Here is an 18,515-nt window from a genome sequence, read left to right as displayed (position 1 = left end):
ATGATGATGACGACTAAGTTAGGGGCGGAACTAACTGAGACCAGGCGGCTTGTATTCGCTTCCTGTCGCTGCTGTAACAAAATGCCACAAACTCAGTGGTGTAAAGCAGCAGTGGTGTAAAGCAGCAGACGTTCATTCTCTCACGGGTCTGGAGGCCAGACATCTGAAATCAGGATGTCAGCAAGGCGACACTTCTTCTGAAGGTTCTAGGACAGAATCCGATCCTTGTCTCTTCTGGCTTTGGGCGGCTGCCCGCATTCCTTGACTTGTGCTGCACCCTTCCGAGCTCACCTCCATGGCCACACTGTCATCTCTGGGTCAGGTCTCCCTCTGCCTCTATCTCAAAGACAGCCGGATAATCCAATGTAATCCTCCAGTCTCAAAATCCTTACTCACACATGCAAAGACCATTTCCCACTGTTAGGTAACAAAAGGTTCCAGGGATTAGGACCTGACATATCCGGGGGCTGTCATTCAGCCTGCCATGAAGGTAGAAGATAGGTCACCCAGACCTGGAGAATTATCGCAGCCAGGCTCCTCCCACGAGGCCTCGGATGACCCCCTTTGTTCCCCTGACTTACTAGACCCATCGCATCATGTTTCTCCTCCTTGTCCTCCTACCTCAGTGGCCACTCCTGTCAGCCTCTTCTGATGATCCTTCTCTTCTCCCCACAGCCCTGAGGCTTAGCCCCTCGTGACCCCCCAGGCCATGGCTTTATATCCCTTCATGCCAGCAACTCCAGCCTAGGCCTCATTCCCCAACTCAAGCTCCACAAACCCAGCTCACTCTCAGCATCTCCCCTTGAATGTCTAGGAGGCCTTTCAAACCCCGAGATGTCCAAACTGGTCTCCTGGTTGTCCCCTCAACCCTGCTCCACACTCACCCCTACTCAAGCGTCGGCAATTCTGCACTTCAGTTGCTCATGCCAAAACCTGGGGGTCACCCCGGACTCCTCTTTTCCTCTCCCATTCCACATCCAATTCATTAGGAAGTCTTGTTGGCTTCATCTTCCAAGATTCCCATTTCCTCTTATCCACCTCAATGTTTTCCATAGTACTTACCGTCTTCTAACACATTTCATCTGCTTCTTTTTTATGTTTGTGGTTTAGTCTGTCTCCCTGAGATGGAATGTAGAAAGTTTTTGTCTATTTGGTTTGCTGGTTTCTCCTTTGAGCCTAGAACAGCGTCTGGCACACAGTAGGTGCTCAATAAATGTTTGTTGAATGAATGAGAGAGTGAATCCCTGGCTGTGGGGTGGAGGGAAGGGCAAGTTCAGGTGACTCCAACCAGGCCTCATCCTGGAACCACGTGACAGTTAAAGCAGACATTGGTGACAGAGGCTTTCAGCAACAGTTGAGTACAAGCTAATGGACTGGTTGACTCGTTACCTCTTATTCAGCCTTGAAGACACACAGGTCTGCTGGCAGAGATGCCTTCACTGATGAGAGGGCCTGGGATCTGGATCAGCTACCCATTGGCAGGGAACTCAGGCCTCAGGTAGAACCAAGAGATGTAGGGTGTTGGCTTTATCCCACACCTCTCTGCTGTGGAAGGTGTCAAGGTCCCCACTGACTGCACCGCAGCCCCAGCATAAACCCCATCCCCAGCTTCCTTGGAGAGGTGATGCCTGCACACAAGCCAGCCTGGAAGTGCCCAGTACACCCTCTTACCTAACCTACTGGCCCATGATCATTGCTGGGGGAGTAGCGGTTAGAAGCTGTGCTCACAGGTGGGAGGGCAGGATCATGTCTGCCCCTTCTCTTAGACCCACTCATATGCTGGGTAGCTGAAGCGGAAGGCATGCAAGGCTGAGATGAGTGTACACAAATGGATACCTTCCCTCCATCACTATCAGCTTCACCCCATCAAAGCCCACATCAGCTGGTCCCACTCATTCTCCCCAAGGCCACTAGAAGGCGCTATTCAAACCACAACTGCAAATCAGATTTGGACACTCCCCAGTTTAAAGCCTTTTGTGGGCACTCTCTCAGGCTAAAGACCAGAAGCCCTAGGAAAGGCTCCCAGGTTCTACTTGCTCTGGCCCCAGCCAGTCTCTCAAGCCTTTTCTCTCACCACGCTCCCCCTCGATCACTCTACTCCAGCTGCTCCAGCTTTGTTCAGCTCCCCAACAGACCCCACTCCTTCCCGACATAGGGCTTTTTGGAACATCGGACTTTTTGTTCCTTCGGCCTGGGATGCTTGTGCCCGTTGTTGCCTAGCTACCACTGACTCATCTTTCATAGCTCAGCTCAAAGTCATTTCCTCTGGGAAGCCTGCTTTGACTAATAACAATATGATGATAAATGAGGATGACGGTTTTTTTTTTTAAAGTAGCCTTTTAGCTCTTATCGTGTATTTAGAACATTCTAAGGACATCGCAAGTCTTATTCATGTAAACCTCACAACAAACTGATGAGGCAGGCACCTTAATCATCTTCATGTTCCAGGTGGAAACTGAAGCACAGAAAGGTTCATCAGTTTGCTCATGGTCACACAGGAGTTCAGCTCAAGGGTCCTCCCTCTCTGGACCAAATCCTCTAATATACACATTCAGCACCACTTTCCTCTCCTTCAGAGCATTAATCACCCCCACAGATAACCTTTACTGGATATTTAGTATGGGGTTAGCCATAAAGTTCATTCGGGTTTTTCTGTAAGATGGTAAAGAAAATTTCGAATGAACTTTTTTGCCAATCCCAACACACTCCATGCACTGTTACAGGCATCTTGTGAGCATTACCACTGTTGTCATTTTACATTTGTTTGTAGATCTTGACTGTATAACAGTTCAAGTTGCTCACATTCTTACTCATACTCTGTTTCATTTATACCCACAACAGAATATTGGTTAAGGACAGGAAGCCTGGGGACTCTGAATTTGAGACACAAGTGAATGAGCATTGTGGCATTGATGATAAGTCACTTACGTGCCTCGTGGTAACTCCCATTGGTTCCATCTGATCACACTCCTTATAAAGCACATCCATAGGCTTCAGGCTCCTCAAAAACCAACCACAAAGAGAGAAAATTCACGGATGAGTACAACTGACTTGAATTTTCACTTATTGGAGGCAAAAAAGGAACCCACAATGTGTTCCTTGAGTAGGTCTCACCAACACCAGCCAGAAGCTGTCTCTCCTATTTAGTCAATTTGAAACAAAAACCTCAAAATGAACTAGTAAGCCGGTGGCTTTCATTTTAGCCACAAAAAGCAAAGCTCCCTAACATCAGGCTATGGAAGCCATTTCTCTCTGCGTCGATGATGAACACATGATTAAATGTCACTCTACATTTTAATATGCATTTGTTCCCCCAAAGCAAACATAGTACAGCATTTAAAGATGTATTTGTGAGCAAACTGTGTAGTTTGTTACATAATTAATCCAAAAGAAATTAATTTTGTGTATATCTTTTTAAAGGAGCAAGATAAGAAATGTAACAATTTACATTTACAATTTACATCTCTATATAACAATTGTATTAAAAGTGAACTTTGTAATACAATCCTTAATAGTATGCTGATTTAAATAATTAACTACTTTTTAACATCAGCTTCCCTGGTGGTGCAGATGGTAAAGAATCCGCCTGCAATGCAGGAGACCTGAGTTCAATCCCTGGGTCAGGAAGATTCCCTAGAGAAGAGAGTGGCTACCCATTCCAGTATTCTTACTTGGAAAATCCTGTGGACAGAAGAGCCTGGCAGGCTACAGTCCACAGAGTTGCAAAGAGTCAAATACGACTGAAGCGACTTAGCAAGCAAGCATTTAAAAATAAATGAAATGAGGGTTGGAAAGATTACTTTGGCCATGAATGAGGAATGCTGATAGGTTCTCCCTCAAGGCTCAGTCACAGGGAAGGACCCTACAGAGGGGATGTGACGGTCACTTGGGCTAGAAGTGGAGACGCATGCCAGGTCACCTACCCACCACCCCAGCTCAATTCTAATCTATCCTAGTAGCCCTCCAACCTCTCACCTGGAGGGTCTCTTCCACCCACTGCCCACCTGCTGCCCCTCTCCACCTTCACTTGCATCTCTCACATCCCTGCTGGCAAGTCTTTGGTCCTATGGTTCCCTCACCTTCTCCAGGAAGGCCTCCCCACCTGTCTGCCATCAGAGTTCGTCCCCAGCTGGAGGGAGCCTGACTGACTACAGTCTATGAGGTTGCAAGAGTCAGACATGACTGAACATCTGAGCACACGTGCTACTAAAGAGAACTCAGGCAAATCACTTCACTCTTGGAGGCCCCAGTGTCCTTATCACATGGGAGAGAACTTCTCCATACTCCTCACCCCCAGCCTAGAGAGAGTCTCCAAATACCCAGAAGCCGGCCCTCACAGGTGTCCCTTTCCTCCACCAAATACCCCCGGGTCTGTCCTTGACTCTCACCTTCTGACCTTGGTCTCGCCAGACCAAGCTGCCAGCATCTCTCACCTGGGCTCCCTGCAGCCACCCTGGCCCCCCCTCCAGTCTACTCTGGGGCCAGAGGGCTCTTGTACAGCATAAGTCACTTTGTGTCTCTCTTCTGCTCTGGCCCCTCCAACAGCACCACCCCCCCTTTTCCTTACCCAGGGCTGAAATGCCCTCAGGTTCTAGTCCTGCTGACCTGGCCCAGATATAGTTGCCACCCCCTCCACAGCCTCACTCTCCCACCCCACAAGGCAGGAAGCTAAGCTTCTTCTGGGCTCCACAAACGATAAGCTTTTTCTCACCTCTGAACCTTAGCACACACCTGGACCACTCTTCCTCCCCATCTTCAAACAGCTGGCTCCTGCCTTCCCCTCCTCCTTCAGTTCTCAGCCTGCAACCTTCACCCCTCAGGGAGGCCTGCCCTGGCCACCCCATCGGAAGAAGGATGCCTCCTTGATGCCCGAACCACAACAACACTGGTTACCTTCATTGTATGGGTCACAGTAGTAAGTCATTCATTTGCTTGCTGGTTTATTGTCTGTGTCACCCACAAGGCTTTGTCTTGTTCACTATTGTTTCCCCAGCATCTGAGACAGTGCCTAGCACATAAGAGGTGCTCAAGAAATATTTGTTGAATGAATGAGTGAACAAACAGCTAATAGTGACTGTGTGTAGTACCCCATGAAGGCCTCAATGGATGTAAGGGGAGGTTTGTGGGGTTTTTTTTTCAAATAATTAACAATATTTTAATTTTTTAAATTTATTTTATTTAACTATAGTTGATTTATAATACTGTGTTAGTTTCAGGTATACAGGTTTAGATTCTTTTCTATTCTAGGTTATTATGAGACACTGAATACAGTTCCTGTGCGATACAGTAAATCCTTGTTGCTTATCTATTTTACGCACAATAATTAATCCCATACTTCTCTCCCCTTCCCCTTTGGTAACCATAAGTTTGTTTTCTATGTCCATGAGTCTGTTTCTGTTTCATAAATAAGTTGATTTGTGTTCTTTGTTTTTAGATTTCACATATAAGTGATGTCATATGGTATTTGTCTTTCTCTACCTGACTTACTACACTTAGTATGATAATCCCCAGGTCCATGCATGTTGCTTCAGATGGCAATAGTTCTCTTTATGGCTGAGTAATACTACTCTCTCTCTCTGTATATATATATAAAATATCTTCTTTATCCAGCCATCTGTTGATGGACATCTAGGTTTTTTCCATGTCTTGGCTATTGTAAATAGTGCTGCTGTGAACACTGGTGTGCACACATCTTTTTCAATTAGAATTTACATCTTTTCTGGATATATGCCCAGGATTGGGATTGCTGGATCATATGGTAACTCTGTTTTTAGTTTTTTAAGAAACCTCCAGACTGTTTTCCATAATGGTTGCACCAATTACATTCCCACCAACAATGTAGGAGTGTTAGTGGAGGTTATTTATAAATAACTCAAAACAGACAATAGTTATTCATCGCAAGGAAGGTCCTCTGCAGCTTGGCCTCTGTCCAATCCCAGGCCCTGACTCTGCAGACCCTTCCTCACCCTCTCCCATGGTTCATCCCAGGATAAACACATTCTACTCCACTCAGCCATGCTGGTTAAGGACTGGTCAAACCACAGGCAAAGCATGTTTTTAAGACAGCATATGGACAGAGGAGCCGGGCGGGCTACAGTCCATGGAGTCCCAAAGGGTCACACACACACACACACACACACACACACACACACACGGGACAAATCCCCACCCTGACTTCAGCTGGTGGAAATGTGATTATTTCTGTGATACAGACTTACCACCCTCTGAAATGTCACTGTGCTGCAGACTTGGCCTAGTCTGAGACTGGGAGTCTGAGACTCTCAATGGCCTCAATTTGTAAAATGGAGATAATTCCACCCCTCTTACAGCGTTGTGAGGCTAAGATGCCCACATGTATGAAGAGGTCCCTGCGGCTGCCTGAGGCATGGCAGTTCTCCGGGCCCATGTCAGTCCCTCTCCAGTCCCTCCCCCTCTTGTCTCCACTGGCAATCCTTGAGTCAGGAGAATTCTGGAATGCAGACTGTGTCTGTCAGTATTCTGAACTGATGACCAAGTTTCTGTGGGTGTCTGGCTACCTCTAGGGACCATCAAGTGTCTTAATTAATTATCATCTGACAGGGATTGATGTTCTGTTTCAAAACAGGTTTGAATAAAAAAGGCATGAGGTAGTCCAGACTATTCTAAGGAATATTAATTTTTGACAAACATTATTTGTAGAAAATTGGGACTAACAATCAAATAGAAACTTAAGGGTGGGAGCACTGTGGTTACTTTGACCCTAAGGTCCATTGTCTCTCACCCCTGTCAAGAAGAGTCTACAGATCTGGCAGAAGAAAGAGCAGGTTCTAGTCTGAACTCTGTCAGCTTTGCTGCGTGACTTCAGGTAGGTCACTGTCCCTCTCTGAGCCTCAGTTTCACCATCGGTTAGAGTCTGCACTAGGTGGTCTCCCAGGTGCTCTAGCACTGACACTCTCTGGAAGAGATGAACAATACTGGAGCCAGGATCATCTCAGGGTATTTCAAAAAATACCCCATTCTGGAGGGGAGTCTTGAGGAGAATGAATACATGCATACGTATGACTGAGTCCCTTTGCTGTCCACCTGAAACTATCCCAGCATTGTTAATAAGCTCTACTCCAATATAAAATAAAAGGCTTAAAAAAGAAACACCCTATCCAGGGCCCACTGCCAAGGTTTCTCATTCAATGGGTCCAGGATGGGGCCCAGAGTCTATACTCTATTAAAGCTCAGACTAAACATCTCTCCAGGATTCTTTGGGCCATACTCTGAAAAAAGCTGGCTGTATCTCTTGGGACAACCAAGAAGGACCCTTCGGAGAGGATCTGGACTTAAATGATACCCATTTTTATTAGCTGCCTATATGCTGAAAGGGTGTGTGGAATGATATTCAAGTGGATTCACCCAGTTCTTGATTTTCCTTTTCATCAAAGTTCACGTGGTTAATTCTGGGGTGTAAAACATAAAATCTTTGTCTTCCAATTATCTCCTAATGACTTCACTACAGTGACTCCCCAAAAAGAAGCCAAAATTCTTGTCCACGGAAATTGAAGATGAAACACACAGATAAGCTCTCTGAAGAGAATACACGTACATGTATTTCCTGAACACACAGAGGAGAAGCTTGACTCTGAAACCCTGGGAAGTAATGTCTACCCACCCATCTACACACCTACCCACCCATCTACCTATTCATTCACCCATCCATCCATCCATCCATCCACCCACGAAATGCTTACTGAGGACCTACTATGTCCCAGGCACTGGGGATACAGACAGTAAGCAATACAACTTTGTCTCTACCTGGGGACACAGACATTAATTAAGTAAACAAACTAAATAATTACAAATTGTGACAAATGCTACGAAGGCATCAAATAGGTCTCTGAAACAGAGAATGGCAGGATAGGAGAAGAAGCAGCCTACCTTGAATGAGTAATCAAGGAAGACTTCTCTGAAGAGGTGACATTAAAGCTAACACCTGAAGGATGAGAAGGCACATGTGAGGCCTTTCAGGCAGAAAAAAACAGTCAATGCAAAGACTGTGGGCATGAACTGCTTGGAAACCTGAAATATTCCTTAGCCCAACTCCCTTCCCAAGTGGCCAAATGATCTTCTAGCTGCTTTGTCGTTGCTGTTCAGTTACTGTGTGTGTGTGTGCTAGTCACTTCAGTCGTGTCTGACTCTTTGCAACCCTATGGACGGTAGCCCACCAGGTTCCTGTCTATGGGATTCCCCAGGCAAGAATAATGGAGTGGATTGTCATTTTCTCCTCCAGGGGATCTTTCTGACCCAGGAACTGAATCCATGTCTCTTACATCCCTTGTATCGGCAAGCGGGATCTTTACCACTAGTGCCATCAGAGTTGGTCCCCAACTGGAGGGAGCCTGGCCAACTACAGTCTATGAGGTTGCAAGAGTCGGACACGACTGAACATCTGAGCGTGCATGCTACTAAAGAGAACCTGGGCAAATCACTTCACTCTTGGAGGCTCCAGTGTTCTTACCACATGGGAGAAAACTTCTCCATACTCCTCGCCCCCAGCCTAGAGAGAGTCTCCAAATACCCAGAAGCCGGCCTTCACAGGTGTCCCTTTCCTCCACCAAATACCCCTGGGTCTGTCCTTGGTCTCCCCAGACCAAGCCGCCAGCATGGGAAGCCCATATATGAATATTACTCAGCCTTAAAAAGGAATGGAATTCCTTGCTACACATGGACAAACCTCGAGAACATTATGCTAAGTGAAATAAACCAGCCATAAAAGACAAACGTTGTATGTCTTTGTCATGTAAAGACAAAACCTTTACATGAGGTACCTAAAGTAGTCAAATTCAGAGACAGAATAGGATGGTGCTTGCTACAGTTGGGAGGAGGGGGCAGTGGGGAATTGTTGTTTAATAAGTAGTTTCAGTTTTGCAGGATGAAAAGAGTTCTGAAGCTTGGTTGCCCAACAGTGTGAACGTACTTAACACTTTTGAACTGTACACTTAAAATGGTTAAGGTGGTAAATTTCATGCTGTGTGTATTTTATCACAATTTAAAAAAACAGAAAATAAAGAATGGCTTTACCCAGAGGCAGGGGTGTGGACTGTTTGACCCAGTGTTTCCACAATCAAATGAAAGCACAAGAGCCCACAGTCCCAGAGCCGGAGGTGCCTTTTATTCACAAACAGCAATGAGAAGAGGGTTCATTAGATACCTAATGATTGATTTTTAAATTCTTATTGAAAGGCTTGATAATCTATATTCAGAATCATCTTGCCCTGCAATTAACTAAAAACCACTTATGACAGGAATTCATACATAATCACTATCAGTGGAGTCAACTTGTAAGAATATTCCAAGCATTTAATTGACTTTTAAAAGAATAGCTACAGCAAGCTAATTAAATATCAAGTCAGGGAATGTGTTAATTGATATTTAATAAGGATGTCAATTGATGTCTAACTAGCCAATATGTCTCTTAAAATATGTCAATTAGATGCCTAAAGATCCTTTTCAAAGGGGATTAGGAACTGAATGCATTGAGGATATAATTGGTTAATTCTTTTTTAATTACAAACTGCAACCCTCCCTACTGACTTTGCCTGGATCATAGAGTCATTTATGAGCCACTTTGCCTGGTCTCTAGACTGTCTTTACTACAGATCCATAAAGCCAAAACTGGCTTTTTTTGGGCTCTTGTGCAACACCTGGATAAAAATGGGACATAGAAAGGGTGAGTGAAGCCTATCGAAGTTCTCCCTCAAGTCAGGCATGGGCTTTTCCTCCACTCAGCATGGCTGAGTTTAGACAGTCAGGTCCAAAGGCCCCTGTACAGAGGCCACACATGGGGTATGCATCCTCCCTGACCACCCCACCCTGCCCTGCCCTAAGACCCTCCTCCTACCTGAAGCCATCATACCTGAAACCCACACAGCCCAAGACCTTTCCTTCCTGTCTGCTCCCTGGTCACAGTAAACAATGTCATCAAGAAAGCTCTTGTAATTTGGAACCAATAGCAGAAGCTCTTGTACTTCTCAAATAATTCCACCAAACAATACCAATGATAACACTAGCTTTATCCATTCTCCCATTCATCCATTACTCACTGCAAGCCTACTGTATGCCAGGAAGTCTACCAAGAGTTGGAGATCCAGGAATGGGCCCTGCCTTCATGGAGCTCACAGTCCAGGGCAGAAGAATTAATAAAAAAGATCCCAAGGTCACTAAGATGTTTGTCATATGATAGAAGCCCATGGTGGGCCTGACCTGCTCTGTGTGGTTGGAAACGGTGTCCAGAAAAAGTGATGCTGGAACTGAGACTGAAAGATAAGTCAGTGGTGGCCAGCTGAGCAGGTGGGGAGAAAGCTGAAAGAACATTCCAGACTCTGAGATGAGAAGATGTATGGAGTGTCAGTTGGAGGTAAAGACCTGCAGGCCTTAAAGTCTGTAAGATCTGAATGCTGGTCCAGTTTTCTACTGCTGTATAATAAACCTGCCTAGACAACTGCCATTTTATTATTCTTATGTTTTCTGTGCATCAGAAATTCAAATACGGAACCACAAGGATGGCTTGTCTCTGTTCTTCAATGTCTGGGACCTCAGCTAGGAAGACACGAATGGCTAAGGGTGATTCAGTGGCTGAAGGTGAGGGGATCTAGAACCATCTAGAAACTTCCTCACTCACTGGCTCCTAGGCTGGAATGACCAAAGGCTGGGCTCTTCTGTGACTGTCAACAAAAGCCCTGTTATGTGGACTCTGAATGGTTTGGGCTTCTGCACAGCATGGTGGTCTCATGATGATCAAAGCATCTTAAATTGGTGCAGCCACTATGGAAAACAGTATGGAGATTCTTTAAAATACTAAAACTAGAGTTGCCATATGATCCAGCAGTCCCACTTCTGGGTATATGTCTGGAGAAAACTAATTTGAAAAGATACACTCACCCCAATGTTCACAGCAGCACCATTTACAATAGCCAAGACATGGAAACCACCTAAATGTTCATCAGCAGACGAACGGATAAAGACATGGTGTGCATATACACAATGGAATGTGACTCAGCCATAAAAAAGAATGAAAGGTAAGAACTGAAGCCGTGGCCATAGTGGATGATGTCACCTTGGACCAAGCCTTGAACCCCTGCAACTTGTAGAGGTCAAGTAGAGGAGGAAGAGTAAAGGGAACCGTGAAGGAACAGCCAGACACAAGAGGAAAACCAGAGAAAGGTGGGGTCAGAGAAGTCACGGCAGAGCAATTTTCAAGATGGAGAGAGTGGTCAGTTCTGTCAGAGGCCACTGAGAGATCAAGAAAGATGAGGGTCCTTAAGAAGGGATACTAGAATTTGAACACAGATGGCCAGATGCCAAACTCTGAGTTCTTCCTCACTTCCATATGACGGGGCCTTTACCAATTATGAGCATTGTACATCTCTACTCTAAATCTCAATGGGATTAGTTCCAAGTCCTGGCAAAAGTGATTCTAAAGTTCATCTAGGAAGAGAAACCATGGAAGTGGGCCTGAGGTGTTTTGTAAAACAATAGAACTCAGAGAGAGGAAGATGATAAAACTGAATGCGGCGCCCAAAGGTCCTCTATAACTGTGCTCCGAATCTCATTTCTGCCTCATTGTACATCACCTTCAGGGAAGAAGAGGGAGTATGATGGGGAGAGCAGACAGCTTGGGTGAGCAAGCGCCCCTACACCAGAGCGGGAGGAGCACAGCCCTTAGCAGGCAGCCATTGCTGTACCTCATTACTCCAGCGCTGTTTCTAGGCAACAGGTCCCCCTCAGCCATTGCTCGGTGCCTCAGTAGGCCCCACCCACAAGCAGCCGGCCATCAGTGAGTGACTGTTAGTTGTTCTGCTCAGCTATTGGTCAGCACTGCAGTGGGCCCTGCCCACTGGTGAGGGTCCACTGGGGAAGTGACTGAGGCAAGGGTGGGTGTCGTGGCGGTCGTCAGGTAGAGAGTGAGGCAAGAGGCAGATTCGGGCCTTCTCCTAGCGGCCCTCCAGCTTACCCAGCCTTAAGCCAGCAGGTGAGCCGGAAGGCCCAGGGAGCAGGCTGGGGACCACATCCTGCAGGGCTCCAGAGCCCTCACTAAGGCCCTCCACTAGTCTTGGCCCAGGCCATGAGGAGGGGTGACCCTCTCCCCCATCCCCGTCTCTGCAACCTAATAGCAGTGGCTATCTGTATGACTGCAATCTGTGAGACCTGGTCTTCCTATTTGGGCTGCCTGAGGAGACTGAGGGCCAGTTGGGTTGGATGCCTGGCTCTCTCAGGGAAGACAGCTGGGCAGGGTGTGTAACCTGGCCCTGAAGGAGCTGCCAACTGAGATCTGCCACCTCTTAGCCAGGACTCGGACCTTGGAGGGTGAAAGCTGTGCCTTGGGATTTTGTCCTTTCTTGTCAGGACAGAGAATAACATTCATCTGGTAGAGATTTATGGCAACATCATTACTTAACCATGACCAGACCTCAAAAACAAAGGATCTGGCACCAAGAAGTCTGCAACAACCAACCATGCCCATCCCTTACCTTTTGCTTTTAAAGGGACTTGCTGAAAGCTTTCAGTAACTCTGGGGTTCTTAGGTGATAAGTCACCCATCTCCTCGTATGAATCTGTAATAAACCTTTCTCTGTTCCAAACTCTAATGTTTAGCACTGATGGGCCTCACTGTGCTTCCCGCACATGTGAATTCAGCAACCCTCTGCTTCCCTACATTCTAGGAAGATAGCATCTTGAGGTCCCACTGATTCCATTGCAGGATAACCAAGTGACACAGCATCTAGAAGAACCCTCATGGTGGCCCGTGAATCACCATGAGATGCTACCTGTTCTCACAAAGAGTTAAACAAACCAATGGTGTCACAAGGGAAGTCTGACAAAGTTGACGTGTGACCTCAGTGTTAAAGGATAGAGGTGCAACAGCCATGCAGTCACAATCATGGCTTTCAGAATCAGACAGGTTAGGTTTCAAGTTCTGGACCTTGCTAGCTAGATGCTCTTGAGCAGGTTTCTAAGCTTCTCATAGAGAAGCCGGAAAATACATGTTAAGTCAGCTTGTCGCACCTCTGAGGCCACAGAGGCTAGAGAGATAATTAAAGAGTGGCTTCACCTTACCCAATATCAACTGATGATCCCAAAATGGGGGCAAAGAGCCAGCACTTACAATCAATCAGCAAAGACCCTGGCTCCTTTTACTTTCATCTAGAAGGGAAAACCATCAGTAGCTCCAGTGGCTGTTGTTGGAGATGCTCATTCAGTTACCAATAACAACAGTTACCATGGAGATGGGCTGTCCAGCCTGCCAGCCCGGAATGACTCTCAGACCAGGGCAGGATTACCCACATCCACACCCTTTCCAAACCGAAGAAGCAACTTGAGCTCCAATTACCTATTTGGGGATTTCTTCCACTTCATTTTTTCCCTCTTCTTCCTGCTGGAAGGTCCACCTATTTGAAAATCAATGGGATATTGTCAAAGGCCAGGAAATTTTCATGGCTGTGCAATTGCAAAATCTTTGTAAAGTCAGAGGACAGCTTATGTTGGTGTAGGGGCTGGGGATTGTCACAGAAGGTGGGTGAAGCAGCTATGGGTGTTTGGGCTGCAGCAGGATCTGTGGAATTCAGGACTGCTTCGGGAACTCCTGGAGGTCTGTGTTGGGGTGCATTTCCTCAGAGAGGGCTGGGGCAGATGGGGATGTCTCAGGAGGTGATGGCTGGATGAGTAGCCGAGCTCGTGCACCAAGACAAATGGCAATGCCTACACTCAAAGAGGACCTCAGTTCTTGAAGTGCTCAAAGGTGGCTCTTGGAGGAAAGGAAACCAAGTAAGAAATAGATAAGAATGTTTGGCCTGCCCTGGTGACCCAGTGGTTAAGACTCCACCTTGCAATGCAGGAGACACTGGTTCGTTCCCTGGTCTGTGACGATCCCACGTGCCACAGAGCCCATGTGCCACAACTATGGAGCCAGTGCCCTAGAGCATGTGAGCTGCAACTACTGAGCTCAAATGCTGCGACTACTGAAGCCCGCATGCCTAGAGCCTGTGCTCTGCATCGAGAAGTCACTGCAATGAGAAGCCCGTGAACCACATCAAAGAATAACCCTCGCTCTCCACAACTAGAGAAAGCCTGTGTGCAGCAACAAAGACCCATCACAGCCAAAAAATAAAATAAACCTTTTTTTAAAAAAAGAACATTAGTGGGAAAAGAAACCAAAGAGCAGCAATCTTAACAACAAAGAAATCAAAATCCTGAAGGGGATGGTTTACAGACAGTTACCCTAATCTCATGCCCAGGAATCTCAACTCCCCATCTGGTTCTTCCCATCACAGCATAAATCGAGTTGTTCCTGGCAGGTCACTCAATGTGAGCAGAACTTTCTAACTAACAATAAGAGTGCCATCCATGAGCTGGCTGTTTACTGAGGTAGGCAGTGAGTTCCCTGTCATGACAGGTGTACAAGCAGAGGCCTGGCAGCCTTTGAATAAGGTATGTCAGAGATGATTTCCTGGAAGCAGTCAGGATTATATGACCTTGGAGACTCATCATCTCTGGATGTCATGATTCTGTAGTGAGTGGAGGTGTTCTTGGCTGCAACTGGAGCTGCCACGGTGAGGCCATGTGTGAGCTCTGTCGTGTCTGACTATTTGTGACCTTATGGACTGTAGCCACCAGGCTCCTCTGTCCATGGGATTTTCCTGGCAAGAATACTGGAGTGGGTTGCCATTTCCTACTCCAGGGGGTCTTCCTGACCCAGAGAAGATCCCTTGGAGCAGACCATACCAAACCCCACCAGCCTAGGTTCTTCTGCTGTTTTTCCTCCTCTTCCAGAGCTGGGCCTCAGAATGGGGAGTGCAAATGCTTTCTCAGCTCATTCACAAAGAAATTACTCAGAATTGCTTCACACGGCAACAGCCAACTCAGCCCTCTGTCTAACAAGGTACGAGGTACAAGAGGACTTCTTAAAGATCTACTGAAAAAGCACCCACATGTCAGAGATGAAGGCAGGGAAGAAAGCCAGTGCCTTCCCCCAAATTCCCAGTGGAAAAAAGAAGCAATCAGGACACTGCCCCAATAGCTCTCATGGTCTGAAGTCAAATTTAGGAGACTGTGTAGTGGAGATCTGACCTGGGCACCATCCTGGGTGTCATCGGCTTCCAGAGACATGAACCTGGGAAATTTTCCTAACATCCCAGACGCCTGGTTCCCTGAAATAAACAGCCATACTCATACATGCTAATAGAGCAGATTTGAAGTAAGGACTGAGAAGGCAATGCGGAAAGCAACTAATACAATACCGGTAACAATTGATGGTTATTGATTTGCTTCAAAATGATGTTGGGGAGCACACAGAAGGAAGAAAAGATAAAAACAAGATTCACCTTGAGTTGATACTTAAAGCTGAGGTCTGCAAAGTCAAAACTATTTTGCTAATAACACGACCATGTCACTTGCCTTTCTCCCTCTCCTCTCATGAGCAGACCGTGGAGTTTTCCAGAGGCTGAGTGGCATGTGATGGGACAACAGATGAAATACAGAAGCAGATCTGAGAATCTAGCTGCCTATTAACTCAGACATTGAAAAAAATTGCAAAATATAAAACAGTGACTCTCTTCTTACCAATTTTTGTTGAGAAAATATAGTTTATATTTAAAAATTATTTAATCGCCATTAGGACAGCTATCATTTAAAAAAAAAACCTCCAAGTAAAAACAACAAGTGTTGGCCTGGATGTGGAGGAATTGGTACCCTTATGTAATTGCATGTGGGAATGTAAAACAGTACAGCCATTGTGGAAAACAATATGGTGGCTCCTTAAGAAAAGTAAACATGAAATTACTATTTGGTCAGCAATTCTACTTCTGGGTCTATACACACAAGAATTGAAAGCAGGGTCTCAAAGAGATCTTTGTGCATCCATGGTCACAGCAGCATTACTCATAATAGCCAAATAGGGAAAACAGACCAAATGTCTGTCAGTGGATGAATGAATAAACAATATGCAATACATGCAATGGAATATTATTCAGCCTTAAAAAGGAAGGACATTCCATGGTTGCCTGATGGTTAGGATTCTGGGCTTTCATTGTCATGGCCCGGGTTCAATCCCTGGTTGAGGAAGTAAGATCCTACAAGCTGTACAGCATAGCCAAAATAAAATCCTATTTTTAAAAGAATTGACTATTGTCTTTCCTTCTTTGCTATTTGGGCAAATTGCTTATCTTTAATGGACCTCAGTATCCTCATCTGTCAAGGGGGTAGATAATTTCGAAGCACAATTTGGTGAACCAAACCTGACCTCACACAGACTCGAGGGGCTACCGCCCCCCCCCCCCGGGGCTTCCACAGAGACCTGAGCCTCCCTGAGTCGAGGAAGAGGGAGTGTACTCTTGTATTAATCAGCTCCCATTAATTTTTCAAAGTCGGCAACAGCCCACTTACTCATTTCCCATAGAGCCTCATCCATAATTGATCCTGAGCTGCACTTATCCAAATAGATGGAGAAGATGCCCGGGGCACGTGGGGGCTCGGGGAGGGTTTTCTGCTGATGAATTTACCCTCCGAATTAATGACTGTCTTGAGAAGGCGCTCACAGCCATGGCATGTTCAAACAAAAGACATGTTGTATCCTTTCCTTCCATCAAGAATAACAAGGAAGAAGAGAAACAAATGACCCCCTAAATGCTCTGAAGGATTGTTTTGAGGTTATTTCTACATACAAACCAGCTTGAAGAGATCGGTGGAAGCCAGCGTTGTAGACGACTAGATCTATACAGACCCCAGCAAGTTCAGCCTTCAAACTACATCTCAAATCACTTCTACCCTCGTGGCCTCTACTTGAGACCACACACCTCTGGCCCCATCCCCTACTCCAAAATAAATGCCAAGTGCATAGAAGAGGTAAATATTTTTCCCAAAACTTATTTATTTTTAATTGAAGGAAAATTGCTTCACAACATTGCATTGGCCTCTGCCATACGTCAAAATGAGTCAGCTATAAGTATACATGTGTCCCCTCTCTCTTTAACCCCCTCCCACCCCATCTCACCCTTTAAATGTTTTTTTAAAATGATGCTCTGCAGTGACCTAGATGTGTGGGAATGGGGTGCAGTGGGAGAGAGGTGCAAGAGGGTTGGGATATATGCATACATATATGGCTGATTCACTTCACTGTACAGCAGAAATCAACACAACTTTGTAAAACAACCATATCCCAATTTAAAAAAAAAGAATTAGTTAAAACCCTTTAAGACAAAATCAAGTGAACGTTTATCAGATGAGTTAAGACTTTATGGTTAAAAAAGGAAAAGAAGGCATCTGGAGAGGTGGCCTGCTGCTTGAAGTGAGTCCTGGTCTTTTCCTGTTGAACATGAAGAATTTCACAAAACACCTACATCAGACAAGGCCACTGTGACCATGATCAAGCAAGATGAGAAAGCAAGACCACTCCGTAATCATATCTGAACTGTATTCATTTCCTGGGGATGCCACAAGAAGGGCCACAAACTGGGCAGATTAAATAACAGAAAGTTATTGTCTCACAGCTCTGGAGGCTGGAAGACTGTGATCACGGCACCTGCAGGGCCGTGCTGACTCTGGAGGTGCAAGACAAGGATCTGTTCCAGGCCCATCTCCTAGTTCCTGGAGACTTGTGGCAGCATAGTTCCTTCACTTGTGTCAGCATAACTCTAATCTTTACAAGGTGCTCTCCCTGTATTTGCTCTCTCTGTCCAAATCTTCCCTTTCTATGAGGACACCTGTCATATTAGATTAGGGGCTCACTCTTCTGACCCCATCTTAACTAATTACACCTGCAATCATGCAGTCTCTAAATATGGTTATATTTTGAAATACTGGAGTTAGAACTTTAACATATAAATCTGTGGGGAACACAATTCAACCTGCAACTAATGCACTTTGGCAAAAGGACAGCATCCAAAGGACAGTATCCAAACATCCTCTATGTTCATTTTCTAAAGCTACTATAATAGATCACCACAACAGATGGCTTAAAACAACAAGAATTTATACTCTTGCAGTTCTTGAGGCCAGGAGGTGGAAATCAGTCTCACTGGACCAACATCAAGGCGTAGGCAGTGCTGTGCTCCCTCTGGAGGTGCTAGGAGAGAATCCCACTTCTGATGGCTGCCAGCATTCCTTGGCTTGTGGCCGCATCACTTCGATCTTCAATGCCAGCATCTTCAGATCCCCCTCAGCTCTATCTCCACATCACCCTCTCATGAGGGTGGTGGGGGGTGGGTAGAGGCTGGGACAGATGCAGAGACAGACAGACAGACCAATGGAGGGTGTGTGTGAACCTTTGCCTATTACACAGATGTTTGTGATTATATTTAGGGCCCCATCTCAATGGGCTTCCCTGGTGGTACTAGTGTTAGTTGCTCAGTCGTGTCCAACGCTTTGCAACCCCATGGACTGCACCCTGCCAGGCTTCTCTGTCCATGGGATTCTCCAGGCAAGAATACTGGAATGGATAGTCATTCATTTCTCCAGGGAGTCTTCCTGACCCAGGGATCAAAACGGGTCTCCCA

At 45.9% G+C, this 18,515-nt stretch overlaps 1 protein-coding gene across 9 annotated transcripts in view; it reads right to left on the bottom strand.

Annotated features, from left to right (window-relative positions):
• TOX2 (TOX high mobility group box family member 2) overlaps window positions 1–18,515 on the bottom strand; it is a 248,945-nt gene that overhangs the window by 199,817 nt on the left and 30,613 nt on the right. For 3 of the 9 annotated variants that reach the window (XR_014073143.1, XR_014073145.1, XM_081557016.1), the window contains exons 1-2: window positions 13,133–13,237; window positions 2,929–3,001 (exon numbers count right to left, since the gene is read on the bottom strand). Coding sequence is in view for 5 of the 9 variants with exons in the window: in XM_081557016.1 (XP_081413142.1) it covers window positions 2,929–2,988 (60 nt within the window). In the remaining 4 variants the exon portion in view is untranslated. Of the gene's footprint in view, window positions 1–2,928; window positions 3,002–4,711; window positions 4,863–6,218; window positions 6,461–7,905; window positions 7,961–13,083; window positions 13,238–13,357; window positions 13,416–18,515 lie in introns of those variants that run through there. The other 6 variants (XM_081557013.1, XM_081557017.1, XR_014073144.1 and 3 more) reach the window with 5 other exon arrangements.

The sequence above is a fragment of the Giraffa tippelskirchi genome, chromosome 13, assembly GCF_054371585.1.
Source record: "Giraffa tippelskirchi isolate mGirTip1 chromosome 13, T2T-mGirTip1v1.2.pri, whole genome shotgun sequence".
NCBI lineage: Eukaryota > Metazoa > Chordata > Mammalia > Artiodactyla > Giraffidae > Giraffa > Giraffa tippelskirchi.
Note: the sequence above shows the minus strand (reverse complement) of the source record. Positions and strands in the feature narration are given on the sequence as shown.